At 44.0% G+C, this 19,053-nt stretch overlaps 1 protein-coding gene across 1 annotated transcript; it reads left to right on the forward strand.

Moving 5' to 3' along the window:
* Nucleotides 1-9,784: 9,784 nt before the first annotated feature.
* LOC308397303 (up-regulator of cell proliferation-like) lies at nucleotides 9,785-17,759 on the forward strand (the record flags this gene model as incomplete). Its single annotated transcript, XM_080883149.1, has 2 exons — nucleotides 9,785-9,812; nucleotides 13,105-17,759. The coding sequence occupies 2 exons, from the start codon at nucleotides 9,785-9,787 to the stop codon at nucleotides 17,757-17,759; spliced, it is 4,683 nt and encodes a 1,560-aa protein (XP_080739275.1).
* Between the last annotated feature and the right edge of the window lie 1,294 nt (nucleotides 17,760-19,053).

Below are 19,053 nucleotides of genomic sequence, written 5' to 3' on the forward strand. Positions count from 1 at the left end.
TTGCCATGGTAACCGGTCCGTTGCCATGGGTTACCTGACCGTTGCCATGGGTTAACTGTCCGTTGCCATGCGTTAACTGTCCGTTGCCATGCGTTTACATGTGTTGTTATGGGTTAACTGTCCGTTGCCATGCATTTACATGCGTTGTTATGGGTTAACTGTCCATTGCCATGGGTTATATGACCGTTGCCATGGGTTAACTGTCCGTTGCCATGTGTTAACTGTCCGTTGCCATGCGTTTACATGCGTTGTTATGGGTTAACTGTCCGTTGCCATGCGTTTACATGCGTTGTTATGGGTTAACTGTCCGTTGCCATGCGTTTACATGCGTTGTTATGGGTTAACTGTCCGTTGCCATGGGTTAACTGTCCGTTGCCATGGGTTACCGGTCCGTTGCCATGGTAACCGGTCCGTTGCCATGGGTTACCTGACCGTTGCCATGGGTTAACTGTCCGTTGCCATGCGTTAACTGTCCGTTGCCATGCGTTTACATGTGTTGTTATGGGTTAACTGTCCGTTGCCATGCGTTTACATGCGTTGTTATGGGTTAACTGTCCGTTGCCATGGGTTATATGACCGTTGCCATGGGTTAACTGTCCGTTGCCATGCGTTAACTGTCCGTTGCCATGCGTTTACATGCGTTGTTATGGGTTAACTGTCCGTTGCCATGCGTTTACATGCGTTGTTATGGGTTAACTGTCCGTTGCCATGGGTTACCGGTCCGTTGCGATGGTAACCGGTCCGTTGCCATGGGTTACCGGTCCGTTGCCATGGTAACCGGTCCGTTGCCATGGGTTACCTGACCGTTGCCATGGGTTAACTGTCCGTTGCCATGCGTTAACTGTCCGTTGCCATGCGTTTACATGTGTTGTTATGGGTTAACTGTCCGTTGCCATGCGTTTACATGCGTTGTTATGGGTTAACTGTCCGTTGCCATGGGTTATATGACCGTTGCCATGGGTTAACTGTCCGTTGCCATGCGTTAACTGTCCGTTGCCATGCGTTTACATGTGTTGTTATGGGTTAACTGTCCGTTGCCATGCATTTACATGCGTTGTTATGGATTAACTGTCCGTTGCCATGCGTTAACTGTCCGTTGCCATGCGTTTACATGCGTTGTTATGGGTTAACTGTCCGTTGCCATGGGTTATCTGTCCGTTGCCATGCGTTTACATGCGTTGTTATGGGTTAACTGTCCGTTGCCATGGGTTACCGGTCCGTTGCCATGGTAACCGGTCCGTTGCCATGGTAACCGGTCCGTTGCCATGGGTTACCTGACCGTTGCCATGGGTTAACTGTCCGTTGCCATGCGTTAACTGTCCGTTGCCATGCGTTTACATGTGTTGTTATGGGTTAACTGTCCGTTGCCATGCATTTACATGTGTTGTTATGGGTTAACTGTCCGTTGCCATGGGTTAACTGTCCGTTGCCATGCGTTTACATGCGTTGTTATGGGTTAACTGTCCGTTGCCATGCGTTTACATGCGTTGTTATGGGTTAACTGTCCGTTTCCATGGGTTAACTGTCCGTTGCCATGCGTTTACATGCGTTGCTATGGGTTAACTGTCCGTTGCCACGGGTTACCGGTCCGTTGCCATGGTAACCGGTCCGTTGCCATGGGTTACCGGTCCGTTGCCATGGGTTACCGGTCCGTTGCCATGGCAACCGGTCCGTTGCCATGGTAACCGGTCCGTTGCCATGGGTTACCTGACCGTTGCCATGCGTTAACTGTCCGTTGCCATGCGTTTACATGTGTTGTTATGGGTTAACTGTCCATTGCCATGCGTTTACATGCGTTGTTATGGGTTAACTGTCCGTTGCCATGGGTTATATGACCGTTGCCATGGGTTAACTGTCCGTTGCCATGCGTTAACTGTCCGTTGCCATGCGTTTACATGCGTTGTTATGGGTTAACTGTCCGTTGCCATGCGTTTACATGCGTTGTTATGGGTTAACTGTCCGTTGCCATGGGTTACCGGTCCGTTGCCATGGTAACCGGTCCGTTGCCATGGGTTACCGGTCCGTTGCCATGGTAACCGGTCCGTTGCCATGGGTTACCGGTCCGTTGCCATGGTAACCGGTCCGTTGCCATGGGTTACCTGACCGTTGCCATGGGTTTACATGTGTTGTTATGGGTTAACTGTCCGTTGCCATGCGTTTACATGCGTTGTTATGGGTTAACTGTCCGTTGCCATGGGTTATATGACCGTTGCCATGGGTTAACTGTCCGTTGCCATGCGTTAACTGTCCGTTGCCATGCGTTTACATGCGTTGTTATGGGTTAACTGTCCGTTGCCATGGGTTAACTGTCCGTTGCCATGCGTTAACATGCGTTGCTATGGGTTAACTGTCCGTTGCCATGGGTTAACTGTCCGTTGCCATGGGTTACTGGTCCGTTGCCATGGTAACCGGTCCGTTGCCATGGCAACCGGTCCGTTGCCATGGTAACCTGACCGTTGCCATGCGTTAACTGTCCGTTGCCATGCGTTTACATGTGTTGTTATGGGTTAACTGTCCGTTGCCATGCGTTTACATGCGTTGTTATGGGTTAACTGTCCGTTGCCATGGGTTAACTGTCCGTTGCCATGCGTTAACTGTCCGTTGCCATGCGTTTACATGCGTTGTTATGGGTTAACTGTCCGTTTCCACGGGTTATCTGTCCGTTGCCATGCGTTTACATGCGTTTCTATGGGTTAACTGTCCGTTGCCACGGGTTACCGGTCCGTTGCCATGGTAACCGGTCCGTTGCCATGGGTTACCGGTCCGTTGCCATGGCAACCGGTCCGTTGCCATGGTAACCGGTCCGTTGCCATGGGTTACCTGACCGTTGCCATGCGTTAACTGTCCGTTGCCATGCGTTTACATGTGTTGTTATGGGTTAACTGTCCGTTGCCATGCGTTTACATGCGTTGTTATGGGTTAACTGTCCGTTGCCATGGGTTATATGACCGTTGCCATGGGTTAACTGTCCGTTGCCATGCGTTAACTGTCCGTTGCCATGCGTTTACATGCGTTGTTATGGGTTAACTGTCCGTTGCCATGCGTTTACATGCGTTGTTATGGGTTAACTGTCCGTTGCCATGGGTTACCGGTCCGTTGCCATGGTAACCGGTCCGTTGCCATGGGTTACCGGTCCGTTGCCATGGGTTAACTGTCCGTTGCCATGCGTTAACTGTCCGTTGCCATGCGTTTACATGCGTTGTTATGGGTTAACTGTCCGTTGCCATGCGTTTACATGCGTTGTTATGGGTTAACTGTCCGTTGCCATGGGTTATATGACCGTTGCCATGGGTTTACATGCGTTGTTATGGGTTAACTGTCCGTTGCCATGGGTTATCTGTCCGTTGCCATGCGTTTACATGCGTTGTTATGGGTTAACTGTCCGTTGCCATGGGTTACCGGTCCGTTGCCATGGTAACCGGTCCGTTGCCATGGTAACCGGTCCGTTGCCATGGGTTACCTGACCGTTGCCATGGGTTAACTGTCCGTTGCCATGCGTTAACTGTCCGTTGCCATGCGTTTACATGTGTTGTTATGGGTTAACTGTCCGTTGCCATGCATTTACATGTGTTGTTATGGGTTAACTGTCCGTTGCCATGGGTTAACTGTCCGTTGCCATGCGTTTACATGCGTTGTTATGGGTTAACTGTCCGTTGCCATGCGTTTACATGCGTTGTTATGGGTTAACTGTCCGTTTCCATGGGTTAACTGTCCGTTGCCATGCGTTTACATGCGTTGCTATGGGTTAACTGTCCGTTGCCACGGGTTACCGGTCCGTTGCCATGGTAACCGGTCCGTTGCCATGGGTTACCGGTCCGTTGCCATGGTAACCGGTCCGTTGCCATGGCAACCGGTCCGTTGCCATGGTAACCGGTCCGTTGCCATGGGTTACCTGACCGTTGCCATGCGTTAACTGTCCGTTGCCATGCGTTTACATGTGTTGTTATGGGTTAACTGTCCGTTGCCATGCGTTTACATGCGTTGTTATGGGTTAACTGTCTGTTGCCATGGGTTATATGACCGTTGCCATGGGTTAACTGTCCGTTGCCATGCGTTAACTGTCCGTTGCCATGCGTTTACATGCGTTGTTATGGGTTAACTGTCCGTTGCCATGCGTTTACATGCGTTGTTATGGGTTAACTGTCCGTTGCCATGGGTTACCGGTCCGTTGCCATGGTAACCGGTCCGTTGCCATGGGTTACCGGTCCGTTGCCATGGTAACCGGTCCGTTGCCATGGGTTACCTGACCGTTGCCATGGGTTTACATGTGTTGTTATGGGTTAACTGTCCGTTGCCATGCGTTTACATGCGTTGTTATGGGTTAACTGTCCGTTGCCATGCGTTAACTGTCCGTTGCCATGCGTTTACATGCGTTGTTATGGGTTAACTGTCCGTTGCCATGCGTTTACATGCGTTGTTATGGGTTAACTGTCCGTTGCCATGGGTTAACTGTCCGTTGCCATGCGTTAACTGTCCGTTGCCATGCGTTTACATGCGTTGCTATGGGTTAACTGTCCGTTGCCATGGGTTAACTGTCCGTTGCCATGGGTTACTGGTCCGTTGCCATGGTAACCGGTCCGTTGCCATGGCAACCGGTCCGTTGCCATGGTAACCTGACCGTTGCCATGCGTTAACTGTCCGTTGCCATGCGTTTACATGTGTTGTTATGGGTTAACTGTCCGTTGCCATGCGTTTACATGCGTTGTTATGGGTTAACTGTCCGTTGCCATGGGTTAACTGTCCGTTGCCATGCGTTAACTGTCCGTTGCCATGCGTTTACATGCGTTGTTATGGGTTAACTGTCCGTTTCCACGGGTTATCTGTCCGTTGCCATGCGTTTACATGCGTTTCTATGGGTTAACTGTCCGTTGCCACGGGTTACCGGTCCGTTGCCATGGTAACCGGTCCGTTGCCATGGGTTACCGGTCCGTTGCCATGGCAACCGGTCCGTTGCCATGGTAACCGGTCCGTTGCCATGGGTTACCTGACCGTTGCCATGCGTTAACTGTCCGTTGCCATGCGTTTACATGTGTTGTTATGGGTTAACTGTCCGTTGCCATGCGTTTACATGCGTTGTTATGGGTTAACTGTCCGTTGCCATGGGTTATATGACCGTTGCCATGGGTTAACTGTCCGTTGCCATGCGTTAACTGTCCGTTGCCATGCGTTTACATGCGTTGTTATGGGTTAACTGTCCGTTGCCATGCGTTTACATGCGTTGTTATGGGTTAACTGTCCGTTGCCATGGGTTACCGGTCCGTTGCCATGGTAACCGGTCCGTTGCCATGGGTTACCGGTCCGTTGCCATGGGTTAACTGTCCGTTGCCATGCGTTAACTGTCCGTTGCCATGCGTTTACATGCGTTGTTATGGGTTAACTGTCCGTTGCCATGCGTTTACATGCGTTGTTATGGGTTAACTGTCCGTTGCCATGGGTTATATGACCGTTGCCATGGGTTTACATGCGTTGTTATGGGTTAACTGTCCGTTGCCATGGGTTATCTGTCCGTTGCCATGCGTTTACATGCGTTGTTATGGGTTAACTGTCCGTTGCCATGGGTTACCGGTCCGTTGCCATGGTAACCGGTCCGTTGCCATGGTAACCGGTCCGTTGCCATGGGTTACCTGACCGTTGCCATGGGTTAACTGTCCGTTGCCATGCGTTAACTGTCCGTTGCCATGCGTTTACATGTGTTGTTATGGGTTAACTGTCCGTTGCCATGCATTTACATGTGTTGTTATGGGTTAACTGTCCGTTGCCATGGGTTAACTGTCCGTTGCCATGCGTTTACATGCGTTGTTATGGGTTAACTGTCCGTTGCCATGCGTTTACATGCGTTGTTATGGGTTAACTGTCCGTTTCCATGGGTTAACTGTCCGTTGCCATGCGTTTACATGCGTTGCTATGGGTTAACTGTCCGTTGCCACGGGTTACCGGTCCGTTGCCATGGTAACCGGTCCGTTGCCATGGGTTACCGGTCCGTTGCCATGGTAACCGGTCCGTTGCCATGGCAACCGGTCCGTTGCCATGGTAACCGGTCCGTTGCCATGGGTTACCTGACCGTTGCCATGCGTTAACTGTCCGTTGCCATGCGTTTACATGTGTTGTTATGGGTTAACTGTCCGTTGCCATGCGTTTACATGCGTTGTTATGGGTTAACTGTCTGTTGCCATGGGTTATATGACCGTTGCCATGGGTTAACTGTCCGTTGCCATGCGTTAACTGTCCGTTGCCATGCGTTTACATGCGTTGTTATGGGTTAACTGTCCGTTGCCATGCGTTTACATGCGTTGTTATGGGTTAACTGTCCGTTGCCATGGGTTACCGGTCCGTTGCCATGGTAACCGGTCCGTTGCCATGGGTTACCGGTCCGTTGCCATGGTAACCGGTCCGTTGCCATGGGTTACCGGTCCGTTGCCATGGTAACCGGTCCGTTGCCATGGGTTACCTGACCGTTGCCATGGGTTTACATGTGTTGTTATGGGTTAACTGTCCGTTGCCATGCGTTTACATGCGTTGTTATGGGTTAACTGTCCGTTGCCATGGGTTATATGACCGTTGCCATGGGTTAACTGTCCGTTGCCATGCGTTAACTGTCCGTTGCCATGCGTTTACATGCGTTGTTATGGGTTAACTGTCCGTTGCCATGGGTTAACTGTCCGTTGCCATGCGTTAACTGTCCGTTGCCATGCGTTTACATGCGTTGCTATGGGTTAACTGTCCGTTGCCATGGGTTAACTGTCCGTTGCCATGGGTTACTGGTCCGTTGCCATGGTAACCGGTCCGTTGCCATGGCAACCGGTCCGTTGCCATGGTAACCTGACCGTTGCCATGCGTTAACTGTCCGTTGCCATGCGTTTACATGTGTTGTTATGGGTTAACTGTCCGTTGCCATGCGTTTACATGCGTTGTTATGGGTTAACTGTCCGTTGCCATGGGTTAACTGTCCGTTGCCATGCGTTAACTGTCCGTTGCCATGCGTTTACATGCGTTGTTATGGGTTAACTGTCCGTTTCCACGGGTTATCTGTCCGTTGCCATGCGTTTACATGCGTTTCTATGGGTTAACTGTCCGTTGCCACGGGTTACCGGTCCGTTGCCATGGTAACCGGTCCATTGCCATGGGTTACCGGTCCGTTGCCATGGCAACCGGTCCGTTGCCATGGTAACCGGTCCGTTGCCATGGGTTACCTGACCGTTGCCATGCGTTAACTGTCCGTTGCCATGCGTTTACATGTGTTGTTATGGGTTAACTGTCCGTTGCCATGCGTTTACATGCGTTGTTATGGGTTAACTGTCCGTTGCCATGGGTTATATGACCGTTGCCATGGGTTAACTGTCCGTTGCCATGCGTTAACTGTCCGTTGCCATGCGTTTACATGCGTTGTTATGGGTTAACTGTCCGTTGCCATGCGTTTACATGCGTTGTTATTCGTTAACTGTCCGTTGCCATGGGTTACCGGTCCGTTGCCATGGTAACCGGTCCGTTGCCATGGGTTACCGGTCCGTTGCCATGGGTTAACTGTCCGTTGCCATGCGTTAACTGTCCGTTGCCATGCGTTTACATGCGTTGTTATGGGTTAACTGTCCGTTGCCATGCGTTTACATGCGTTGTTATGGGTTAACTGTCCGTTGCCATGCGTTTACATGCGTTGTTATGGGTTACCGGTCCGTTGCCACTCTTCTCTTTCTTTGCTGTCTTAACACTAGGAGTCCCAGGCTTCTACCTTTCTACCTTTAAAACCCACCACCAGCCAAATGGCTGGTAGCCAAGTGGAAGCTAAATTGGCTAGTCATTCATATGTAAATTAGGTTGTTAGCTGGGAATTCTGGAGGGAGGGGAGTGGGGGTGTGTGGATGAGGGGGTGGGGGAGCTGCTAAAAGCTGTGAACTTCCTTTTGTGTTTCATCTTGATGCATTCTCAATCATCCAGGGAAATAAATCTCCAAAAGTCACCAACTTGGAGTGTTTCAGTTTGCCATCTTAGGGAGAAATCAACACACATGGGTGTAGGTCCTTTGTTGCTGAGATTTATTGATAAAAACAGTACAAAAAACCAACCATTTGTACACATATTTACAAATAATAATAAAAAGTGAGTGAGTACATTTCAACATTTTCAGTAATCACTCACAATCCTGGCACTGCCATGGTATCTGTAGTCTGCATTTACCACATGTGTATCTGTAGCAGTGAACACATCGCACAGTGGCATGATTGTTCTTGCATTTGTGTTTGACCTGACACATGGCTCTTTTTCCAGGACTAGGTGTGGAGGGTTGTGTCCGAAGCAACTGTTCTTTTCTTGCCTTCTTCTCAGCTACATGAGAGTGAGCCAACTCTCTTGCAAGCTCCACCACATTTACATATGAATGACTAGCCAATCCACTAGTGGATTGAGGAATTTCCCTGCGAATCTTGTTGACTGTGCCGAGGATGGTGGTTTTCAGTCTAAGAAGTTTTTGCGCAAGTGAAAGCGATGTGAAAAAATTGTCCGTGGTAACATTTCTGCCCTTGTCTAGGAATGGTTCCATCAGCCTCATTACTACATTTTCAGAAAGTCTCTCCCCAGTGGGACGATTGGGGTCCTTGCCAAGATATGGGAAGACATTGCAAATGTACTTGGATGTCGCAAGCCACCCAAAACTTGATCCCAAACTTGTCAGGTTTACTTGCATTAAACTGCAGGAAACAGCACCGAGTCTTTGATGGGAAAAGCTGTTCATCAACGGTGATATGTAGACCAGGGTTGTAGCACGTGATGCAGTTGGTGACCAATGATCCCCACACACTGGAAATTGCAGCGAACTTATCAGTCTTTGCTCGATTTGCTCCATTGTGGCATCAATCAGACCACTGGTATAATGTTGAAATGTACTCACTCACTTTTTATTATTATTTGTAAATTCTTTCGGTGCTGTGCTACTTGGAAACCGAATTTCCCAGAGGAACACACCCGAGGGATTAATGAAGTTTTATCTTATCTCTTATCTTATCTTATAAGGAACAGATATGGAGGGGTAATTCCGGGAGTGGGATTACGAGCACGGGAGAAGCGTCTGGGAGGAGAACAGAATACTATCACGCACCTTTTGAGCACTGGGAGGAGGACACCACTTATAATAGACACACTCTTTATCTTCAAGAGCTCGGCGCCTGGGTTCACGCTTATCATCCACCGTGACAAAAGATACCACAGTTTCATGTAACCTATGAGAGGTAAGTCTAAACTTCATTTTCTAACAATTTTCTTTTTGCACAAATGTGTCCTTGATCAACATCATCAAAAAGACTTAACAACTCTAGATACCCTATGACCAGGATGAAAGAGAATATACAGAAGGGAAAATCATGGTTCTTTGTATTCCCATATGGAAAAGATATATAAAAATCTTATAAAGTTCTGTCTTGTGTGAAACTTGTATGAAAAGCATACAAGAGTGAAAACAGATATAAGATCCCTTGAAAAATCATATAAATGAAACTTGTATGTTTTGGATACTTACTAAAACATTATATGAAAGTAATGAGAAAGTGGCCTGTTACATGAGTAAATCATATAAGCCTTATATGATTCACTATATGAAGTAGGCCAAATCTTATGCAAGTCTTTTATAAGTTTGTTCTATTTCTTTTCCATATGGGTTAACTCAGTGAAGTATGCATTGTTTGTCTATTTGACTCATTAATGTCAAAGTATTATTTTTCATAGCTCTATATTAAGTAAATATTATTTTGTCTTTAGGTTTATAGAGAAGAGCACAGAGGAACAACCAGATTCATGAATGATGGACACAGAAGACAAGACTCCAGGTACCATACACATTAATGCTGTTATTGTCAACATTTCTGATTTAAAAGGTATTAGATTTTGTATTTGCATGTATTTATTATTCATCTAAAGTTTTATCATAGTAGTTAGTGTTTGCCACCATGAGAATAATTTCAACTGTTCAAAGGATTAAATGTAATAATTTTCTTAGTATCATCAACAATCAATTTACTTTTGGTAAAAGAAAAGCTTCCAGGGCCAGTTTAATGTTTTAAAGTCAAAGGGGACCTGCTAAAAAAGTTGATTAAATGGAAAAGGAAAACAACAATAAACAAAATTTTAAATCCTATAAATTAATTAATGTAAATTCAGAAATTTAGTAATTGTTTTTGGTCATTTTGGTCATCTAAGGTGGCAACAAAACAGTGGTTGTCTAATATAAAAGAGCTACACACCACAGTCTGCCCCAGAATTAGTTTCTACTCGACACAACTGTCATGCAGTATTATCACTATTTCCAAAGTTGTGTCACCTGGGCAATTTTAACAAAATAGCCAGTTGAGTTTAAGTTGTGCTACAAGCAACAGTAACCAAACACCAGTTATTGATTATTAAATGGTAAATGGCCTGCATTTATATAGTGCTTTATTTAGTCCCTAAGGACCCCAAAGCGCTTCACACTACATTCAGTCATTCACCCATTCACGCACACATTCACACACTGGTGATGGCAAGCTATATTGTAGCCACAGCTGCCTGGGGCACACTGACAGAGGCGATTTATTAGTCCTAAAGATTTCATAATTTCTGACAGTGTTTCACCGATATAGTCAAAGGAGCTTGCAAAGAAAAGCGTCTGGACTTCTTTAAATTGCTTGAAGACGTCTCACCTCTCATCCGAGAAGCTTCTTCAGTTCCAAGGTCAAATGGTGGGGAGTCCCAGATTTAAACCCAGTGGGAGTTTCCCCCCACAGAGGGACAAAAGAATCAGAATCAGAGTACTTTATTGATCCCTGGGGGAAATTATTTTTTTGTTACAGTGCTCCATTGTAAACCAACATAAACCAACATTAACAAGACAGACAATACTCTAAGAATAGTACAATATATATATATATATATATATATATATACCTAATAAAAGGACCCCCTGATGATCCTCTAATCACATGAGCCAAGGTGTGAAACTGGGTGTGGGTCCCAATCAGCCAGGGTTACGGGTGAGCTCATTGTGAAACCTGGCCCCACCTTATCATGCGATTTCCTGAGATCAGATGGCCCAGGATGTGAGTGGGCGTTAAGGCGTCTGGGGAGGGATCTCAAAACTGGATTATAGATGGCAGAGAGTTGGTGTCGTAAACCACCGCCTCTCTTCAAAGATGGTCGCTCACAGTGGACATAGATGGCTTCTTTCACTCCTCTTTCAAACCATCTGTCCTCTCTGTCCAAAATGTGAACATTGGCATCCTCGAAAGAGTGTCCTTTGTCCTCGATGCAGATGGACTGCTGAGTCTTGTCCTGTGGAGGTGGCTCTTCTATGTTGTGCCATGCGCTTGTGAAGTGGCTGTTTGGTCTCTCCAATGTAGAGGTCTGGGCATTCCTCGCTGCACTGTACAGCATAGACCACATTGTTAAGTCTGTGTTTTGGAGTTTTGTCTTTCGGGTGAACCAGTTTTTGTCTGAGCGTGTTGCTGGGTCTGAAATGCACCGGGATGTCATGCTTGGAGAAAACTCTCCTGAGTTTCTCTGATACACCGGCTACATAGGGGATGACAATGTTGTTGCGTCTGCCCTTCTTATCCTCCCTCGCTGGTGTCTGGTCTTCTTTTCTGTGCCTCTTTGCTGACTTTAAGAATGCCCATTTAGGATAGCCGCACGTTTTGAGTGCTTCCTTTACATGTGTGTGTTCCTTCTTTTTCCCTTCAGGCTTAGAGGGAACATGTTCTGCCCGGTGGTGTAGGGTCCTAATTACTCCAAGTTTGTGTTCCAAAGGGTGATGGGAGTCAAAGAGGAGGTACTGGTCCGTGTGTGTGGGCTTCCGGTAAACTTCGATGTTGAGTTTGCCGTTCTCTTCAATGTGCACGGCACAGTCCAGGAAAGGCAAACAGTTGTCCTTTGTGTCTTCCCTGGTGAACTTGATGTTTTTATCCACAACGTTAATGTGCGCAGTGAAGGATTCCACTTCTTGTGTCTTGATTTTGACCCAGGTGTCGTCCACATATCTGTACCAGTGGCTGGGTACTCTTCCTTTGAAAGAGCCAAGAGCCTTCCTTTCCACTTCCTCCATGTAAAGGTTGGCTACAATAGGTGACACGGGGGAGCCCATGGAGGTCCTTTTGTCCCTCTGTGGGGGGAAACTCCCACTAGGTTTAAATCTGGGACTACCACCATTTGACCTTAGAACTGAAGAAGCTTCTCAGATGAGAGGTGAAACGTCTTCAAGCAACTTAAAGAAGTCCAGACGCTTTTCTTTTCAAGCTCCTTTGACTACGATGACCCGGATGACTGAGAACCTTCACAGACATTTCACCGACATAGTTTCTACATAATTCTAGTCTCTGCGCAAACAGCTAAAGCTAATGATAATGTTCGTTACATTCAAGATACAAAATGCTTGTTAGTATTTTCTCATATCTACGGGGGTATTTCAATTTAAAAAAGAAAATTGTCACTCATTCTCCAGCTCTTCAGTGTTTGCCACAAGAGGCCACACAGACTTAGAACTGTCTCTTATTATTGATTTAAAACCCTTTTTAAAAAAAAGAAAAACTCTGACGCAATAGAACACATTACAAGGTGTTTACAAACAAATAATAATAATGGATTGATATAGCACTTTTCAAGGCACCCAAAGCGCTTTATAATGCCACTATTCATTCACTCTCACACACTGGTGGAGACAAGCTACGGTTGTAGCCACAGCTGCCCTGGGGTAGGCTGACAGAAGCGAGGCTGCCATATCGCGCCATTGGCCCCTCTGGCCATCACCAGTAGGCAGTAGGGTAAAGTGTCTTGCCCAAGGACACAACGACCAGGACAGAGAGCCCGGGGATCGAACCGGCGACCTTCCGGTTACCTTCCCAACCCCCTGAGCCACGGTCGCCCTGATAATAGGTGATTTAGTTATATAAGTATCTTATGAAACAGGAAAATGGTACATCAGTTGCATCCTATCTTTCCTTTATATTCTATTTATGTTTGGAATATTTCATTCACCTAAATTATATCTATAGTTAAATAACAAACATAGTCAACAATTAAGTAACAGATTATAAAGAAGTTCTTTTAACAATTATTGTCTTTAATTTCAACTTCTCTGTTTGTCTTCTTTAGGCCTGTTAAACTTTATCACCAAACTTGGACTGGAAAAATTTTATCCCAACAAGCTGACTCTGCAACTTCTATTAGAAATCAACAAAAGCAACACATATAATCACACTGTTCAAACAGTGGAAGATATACCATGGTGTTTCTTTGGAAGATTGTTTCAAATCAATGCAGAGTGCAGGGACTGTACACAGGTACCGAATAATAACCATGAGGAGGATCTGTTTAATGATCAATATGACCTTGACTTTTGCCCTACAGATGACACTGACGATAGGTTTAACCCAGTTGACATCATAGTAGCACTTTTCAAATGTGCTGACAGCTTCTTGCAACAGCAAATGACCCTCAAGATGTCAATGTGCCAGTTTTCTGTCCCACTGTTGATGCCTCATAGTAAAAATAGTCAGTGTAACCTGATGCTTTGGGCTCTGAGAGACATTGTCAAAGAATGGCTTCCACATGAGTTATCTCAATCAAAACACTTTGTTGAAGACAACATTGTTCAAGCAGATATACCACTCTATTCATTTGTGAGGCTGAAAAACTGCAACCTATCCAAGTCACAGCTTTTAAATATCATTCTCAGCCGAGGTCAACAGAATCACAATTACTTCATTCACAGAGAAATGGAAGGAGGAGCAATTGAAAAGAAAATTGCCAATGGACTGGTTGAGGTTTGTTGGTACCTGCCCAGTGGAAGAGAAAATCTTGACATTTTTCCAGAGCCAGCCGCCTTCGCTAATTTGCGAGGAGACATTTGTGAGTCGCTCACACAATTCAATTTTCTTTACCAAGTATCAACTGCTGTCTTTGTGTTCCTGGACAAAGTTGAAGAACATGAGCAGAAGATTTTGCTTTCTCTACCAAATGTGAAAACAAAACTGTTCTTGGTAGTTGATGTCAAAGACAGGAATGCAAAAGAAGACATATTGTCTGTGAAGGTGACACAAGAAAAATTAGATTTACCAAAATCCAGCATCCAAATTAAACGCTCAAACATGAACGTTGTCGAGTTTTCAAAAAATATTTGTGCAGCTATTAAGACCTCAAATGTAACCACAATGAAAATAATCAACATGTTTGACAAAGCTGTTGAACTTGGTTTGTCTGTGGCTGAATGCAGGAGTGAAAACCAAGAAAAGGCAGCTGAAGAGATTATGAGGGGCATTGGAGTCCGCAATATATCCGACTACAAGAAGCAACAACTTCCTCTGCAGGGAGATAACTGGAAGAGGTTGTCACAGTTGGAAAAGGAACAGTGTAGATTAAAAGATTTTGGTGACTCAGGACTGGAAGAGTACAAATGTCAGCTCCAGCAAGAAGTGAAGCAAATTAAGAAGGAGCAAAGTACCTACAAATTGTCCAAAGCAATGAGAACTTTTATTGCTAACCTATCTACGAACAACAAGGAAGAACAAAACTATTTCCTAAAATGGATGAAACTGAAGCTTGATACAAAATCACGGGAAAAACTCTCCGCATTGAGAAAGAAATTTAAAGAAGAGTGCAGGAAGAAAGAGTCCGAACTCATTGCAGAGCTGGATCAAGCTTTGCTGGAGAGCTCTTTAGGAATAGAGCATTACATGAGAGAGATGGGGCTGATCTATGAGTTTTCTTTGCACTCACAAAAAACTGTTGATGAAATAGTTGCTCTGCCAAGTGTTGTAGCTAAAATGCTGCTTGATGGATATCCTTTAGAACTCTTGGATGGAGATGCTTCCAATATTCCAGAGAGATGGGTGACAGATGTGCTGATGGAGCTTCATAGGAAGGTTGGAGAGAAGAGCAGACTGTTGGTAGTGTCTGTGTTGGGTGTTCAAAGTACAGGGAAATCAACACTCCTCAACACCATGTTTGGTGTGCAGTTTCCTGTCAGCAGTGGCCGATGCACAAGAGGGGCTTATATGGTCTTCCTCAAAGTTGGTGAAGATTTAAAAACTGATTTGAAATATGACTTCATAGTTCTCATTGATACAGAAGGTCTAAAATCTCCTGACATGGCACAACTAGAAGACAGTTATGAGCACGACAACCAGCTGGCAACCTTTGTCATTGGTCTAAGTGATGTAACCATTATTAACATTGCAATGGAGAATGCAACTGAAATGAAAGATATCCTACAAATCACAGTGCATGCATTTTTGAGGATGAGGCAAATTGGTAAAAAGCCAGTTTGTCATTTTGTACACCAAAATGTTGCTGGTGTTTCAGCTCATTCCAAGTGCATGACAGAGAGGAAACATCTCTTGGACCAGCTAAACGAAATGACCAAAATTGCAGCTAAAATGGAAAAGCAACCTTCTATTAATGCATTCACTGATGTGCTGGACTACAAAATTGACAAAAACCACTGGAACATCCCTGGACTCTGGCATGGAACCCCACCAATGGCACCAGTGAACACAGGTTACAGTGAAGCTGTAGCAGATTTCAAGAAAACTCTTTTGGAAATAATGAAAGATGACAGAGATAGAAAAGCCACACAGATCCCAGATTTTCTCGAATGGATGAAAAGTCTGTGGAGAGCAGTCAAATATGAAAACTTTATCTTTAGTTTCAGAAACACTCTTGTGGCTCATGCTTATGACAACCTTTGCAAAGAGTTTAGTCAATGGGAGTGGGAGTTCAGAAAACACATTTTCTGCTGGCAGACAGAAGCAGAGTTAGAAATCTTAAATACTGACAATGAATCAGAAGTTAACACTTGGGAAAAAGTGGTTCATTCCAAAAAATCTCAACTGTCTGACAAAATAACACACCAACAAAAGCTAATGATGGAGAAACTAATTCACTATTATAAAAGGAAAGACAGAGATGTAAATTTGATAGAGAAATACAAGAACGATTTCTCTAAAAGTATTATTGGCCTTGCCAAAGAAATTCAACAGTCTGTCTCCATTAAACTTGATTGTGCCCTTCAGCTAAAGATCAGCAAAAAGAAGGCTCAAGATATACAGAGAAAATACAGAGATTTGATTGAAGAGCAGGTCATGCAGCTCTTGGGTAACTACACAAATACATCTCTGTCAGATGAACAGCTGACAGATGTGTTTGAAAAGATGTGGACAGACGCAACAATAAATGTGTGTGGTCTGGAACACCGAGATATCGCAGGATCAGTCCTGATGCAACTGAAAAAAAATTTCTTAAACCGGAAAGTCAACAAGGATTTACAGGACAGCTTAAAAGAATATGGAAAACAGCCATTTAAAGTTAAAAATGTCCATTTAGATTCCTGGTTCAAAATGGTAAAAAACTGGTTCCAACATGATTGTCAGAGCTCTGCAGACAGTGCAATTGAATCTTGCACACAGTTTGTACTTGATACAGTAAAGACAAATGGAGATTACCATGAGTCTTTCACAAGGGATCTTCTGGAGAAAATCGATAGTTTCCTTGAACACAGTTGCAAACACCACAAAACAAATATACAGTTTGAGATTGACCTGAAACTTCACATTTGTAGCTTTGCCACAAAGCAGTTCCTGGAAATGCACAAAAAGTTCTTGTACAAAAACAATCCTCAAAATCAGCTGGAGAAGCTCAAGAATCAGTACTTGTCAGACTTTCTCGATTTGTATAAAGACAGAGATCACTGCCAACGAAAAGCAAAAGATTTTGCCAGAGTTTGCATCAAACCTGCAGTGGAAGACTATGTCAACAGATCACTGGGAGTAGATATTGTAGATGAGATTGTGACCAGCTGTCATTCAACAGAGTACAGTTCCCGCTCTTATTTCCAGTACAACATTCAGAGAGAATTACTTCAAAAAGAAGACTTTAATAGTTTTGTGAGGTACATCAGTAACTATGAAATGTATGTTAAGAACTGGATTTATGAGCACGTCAAGCAAAAAATGTCAGAGGATGAAACTTTATGCAAACTAAAAAACAAGATCCTGCAGGTCATATTTACAAAAATCACAGAAGCGTTAAATAAGGCATCAAAAGCAAAGGATGGCACTCACCTTGAAGATAACAAGGAAAGCATCACAGAGTTCATCAACAGCATGCACAAATATCTAATTAAGGACATCTTATTATCAGAGGAGGATGAAAAAGCCATCCTGTTTCAAATCCAAAGCACATGTTATCCATTTATCAAAAGTCTCAAGACCTCAATAGAAGACTTAAAAGCAGAACTTCAGCAGGAATTCTCAAAATCCAAAGATATTGCTGCAGATTTGGAAAAGCTTCCAATCAGACCACATGATGAGTTTTTCAAGCGGGTGTTTGGTTGTGGACAACAGTGTCCATTTTGTAAAGTGCCCTGTGAGGCTGGAGGGAAAGAACACACTGAGCATCATGCAGCTGTGCATCGACCACAAGGTCTTGGCAGATATAGAAACCTTGACACAGAGAAGCTGGTTGAAACATTATGTACAACTGATGTGTACAGTAGACGTAAATTTCGCAACACACTAACTAAGCAGGAATGGCATCCTTACAAAGACTACAAAGCGTATTATCCAGAGTGGCACATTCCAGCAGATCCTTCTGTAGAAGCATCGGACTATTGGAAGTATGTTTTAGTGAAATACAATGAACAGTTTGCTGAAAAATATGACGCCAAGCCAGCTGATGTTCCACAGGCCTGGAGAAGCATCACAAAGGAACAAGCACTGAAAGGCTTAACAGAAGCATTCAACATGAAATGAATCACGTACAATCCTAACAAATATCATTGAAGAAAACAATGTTAAAATAAGGACTGATGCGCACTTAAGATACAGGACATCATCATTACAAAGATCAGTCCAAATAAAAATGAATCAATACAAATAGTAAATGATTTACTTGGCTGAAAGATGTCAAGCTTTAATATTTTATTTTGTATTGTGTCCTTGATATAAACTACAAATAGTTAGTTTTACCTCTTTTTAGAGAACATTGTTAGCTTTTTCTTTTTATCTTATTTTATTTGCTTTTCAGACTTTTCGATTTTCTGAAGTTTTCCTGTTTTTTATTCATTATTGTAGATGTTTTATATTCACTACAAAGAATATGTAATAACATTATTTTGCAACATGATCATTTATGTTTTTCTTTTCCTCTGTTTTCCCATGATGTCCCATGATGCTTTTCTTTGATGTCAAGGAAAGCCCAGACCTTTCTGTTACTGGGCTTTAAATAGTTTAAATAGTAAAATAGTCACTTTTAAAGAAAGACTTACCCTAAACTAGATTTACTGTCTGCCAACGTTTTTTCTTTTTAACTGCCTGTGCATGTGGAGCAAGTGCTCTAGCATTAGTTTTACATCAACAGAAAATTTGTATCTTTAAAGTCTGTATAATAAATAAATAAACTTTATTTACTTTGAATACACTCTAAGTTTTATGTGCACGAGGTTACTAGTGTTGGCCAAATTAAGTTTTCTGAAACACTGAAGCTTGTATAGAAAAGGGTTCATTACTCAAAGGTTCATTACTTTTTAACACCATCGTCTTTGGTGGCATCTGGTGGCCAATAATATTACAAGCCGCTTGAATCAGTCAGTGAGTGACGTCACCAGACACCGATAAATAGTTTTAAAATGTGTGAGAGAGGTTGGACTGTGAAAGTGAATTGTATTTAAAGGGTTAAAGTTCTGAATTTGAATTAAAAATCAAGTCAATGAAAGTGGATTTTTTTAAAGATATATTAATTTTATAGCATTTTGGAAACGTAAACAAGGGGTTTAAAAATAATAAAAATATAAAAAATAATAAAAATTACAGACCTAATATGTTGGTGGACAATTTTGACCACGAACAAGCTGAAAGGGTCGTGATTCTGAACAAACCCAGGGTTAAACTGAACCGTCCGAGTAAGTGATGAGAGGGATTTCACTGTGCAAACATATGTTTTTGTGACGATGCCTAAAACAATATTCTTTGGAGGATGCGGGCATCGATCCCGCTACCTCTCGCATGCTAAGCGAGCGCTCTACCATTTGAGCTAATCCCCCACGGG

Source organism: Rhamphochromis sp. 'chilingali', assembly GCF_963969265.1.
Source record: "Rhamphochromis sp. 'chilingali' genome assembly, chromosome: 5".
NCBI classification, from domain to species: Eukaryota; Metazoa; Chordata; class Actinopteri; order Cichliformes; family Cichlidae; genus Rhamphochromis; species Rhamphochromis sp. 'chilingali'.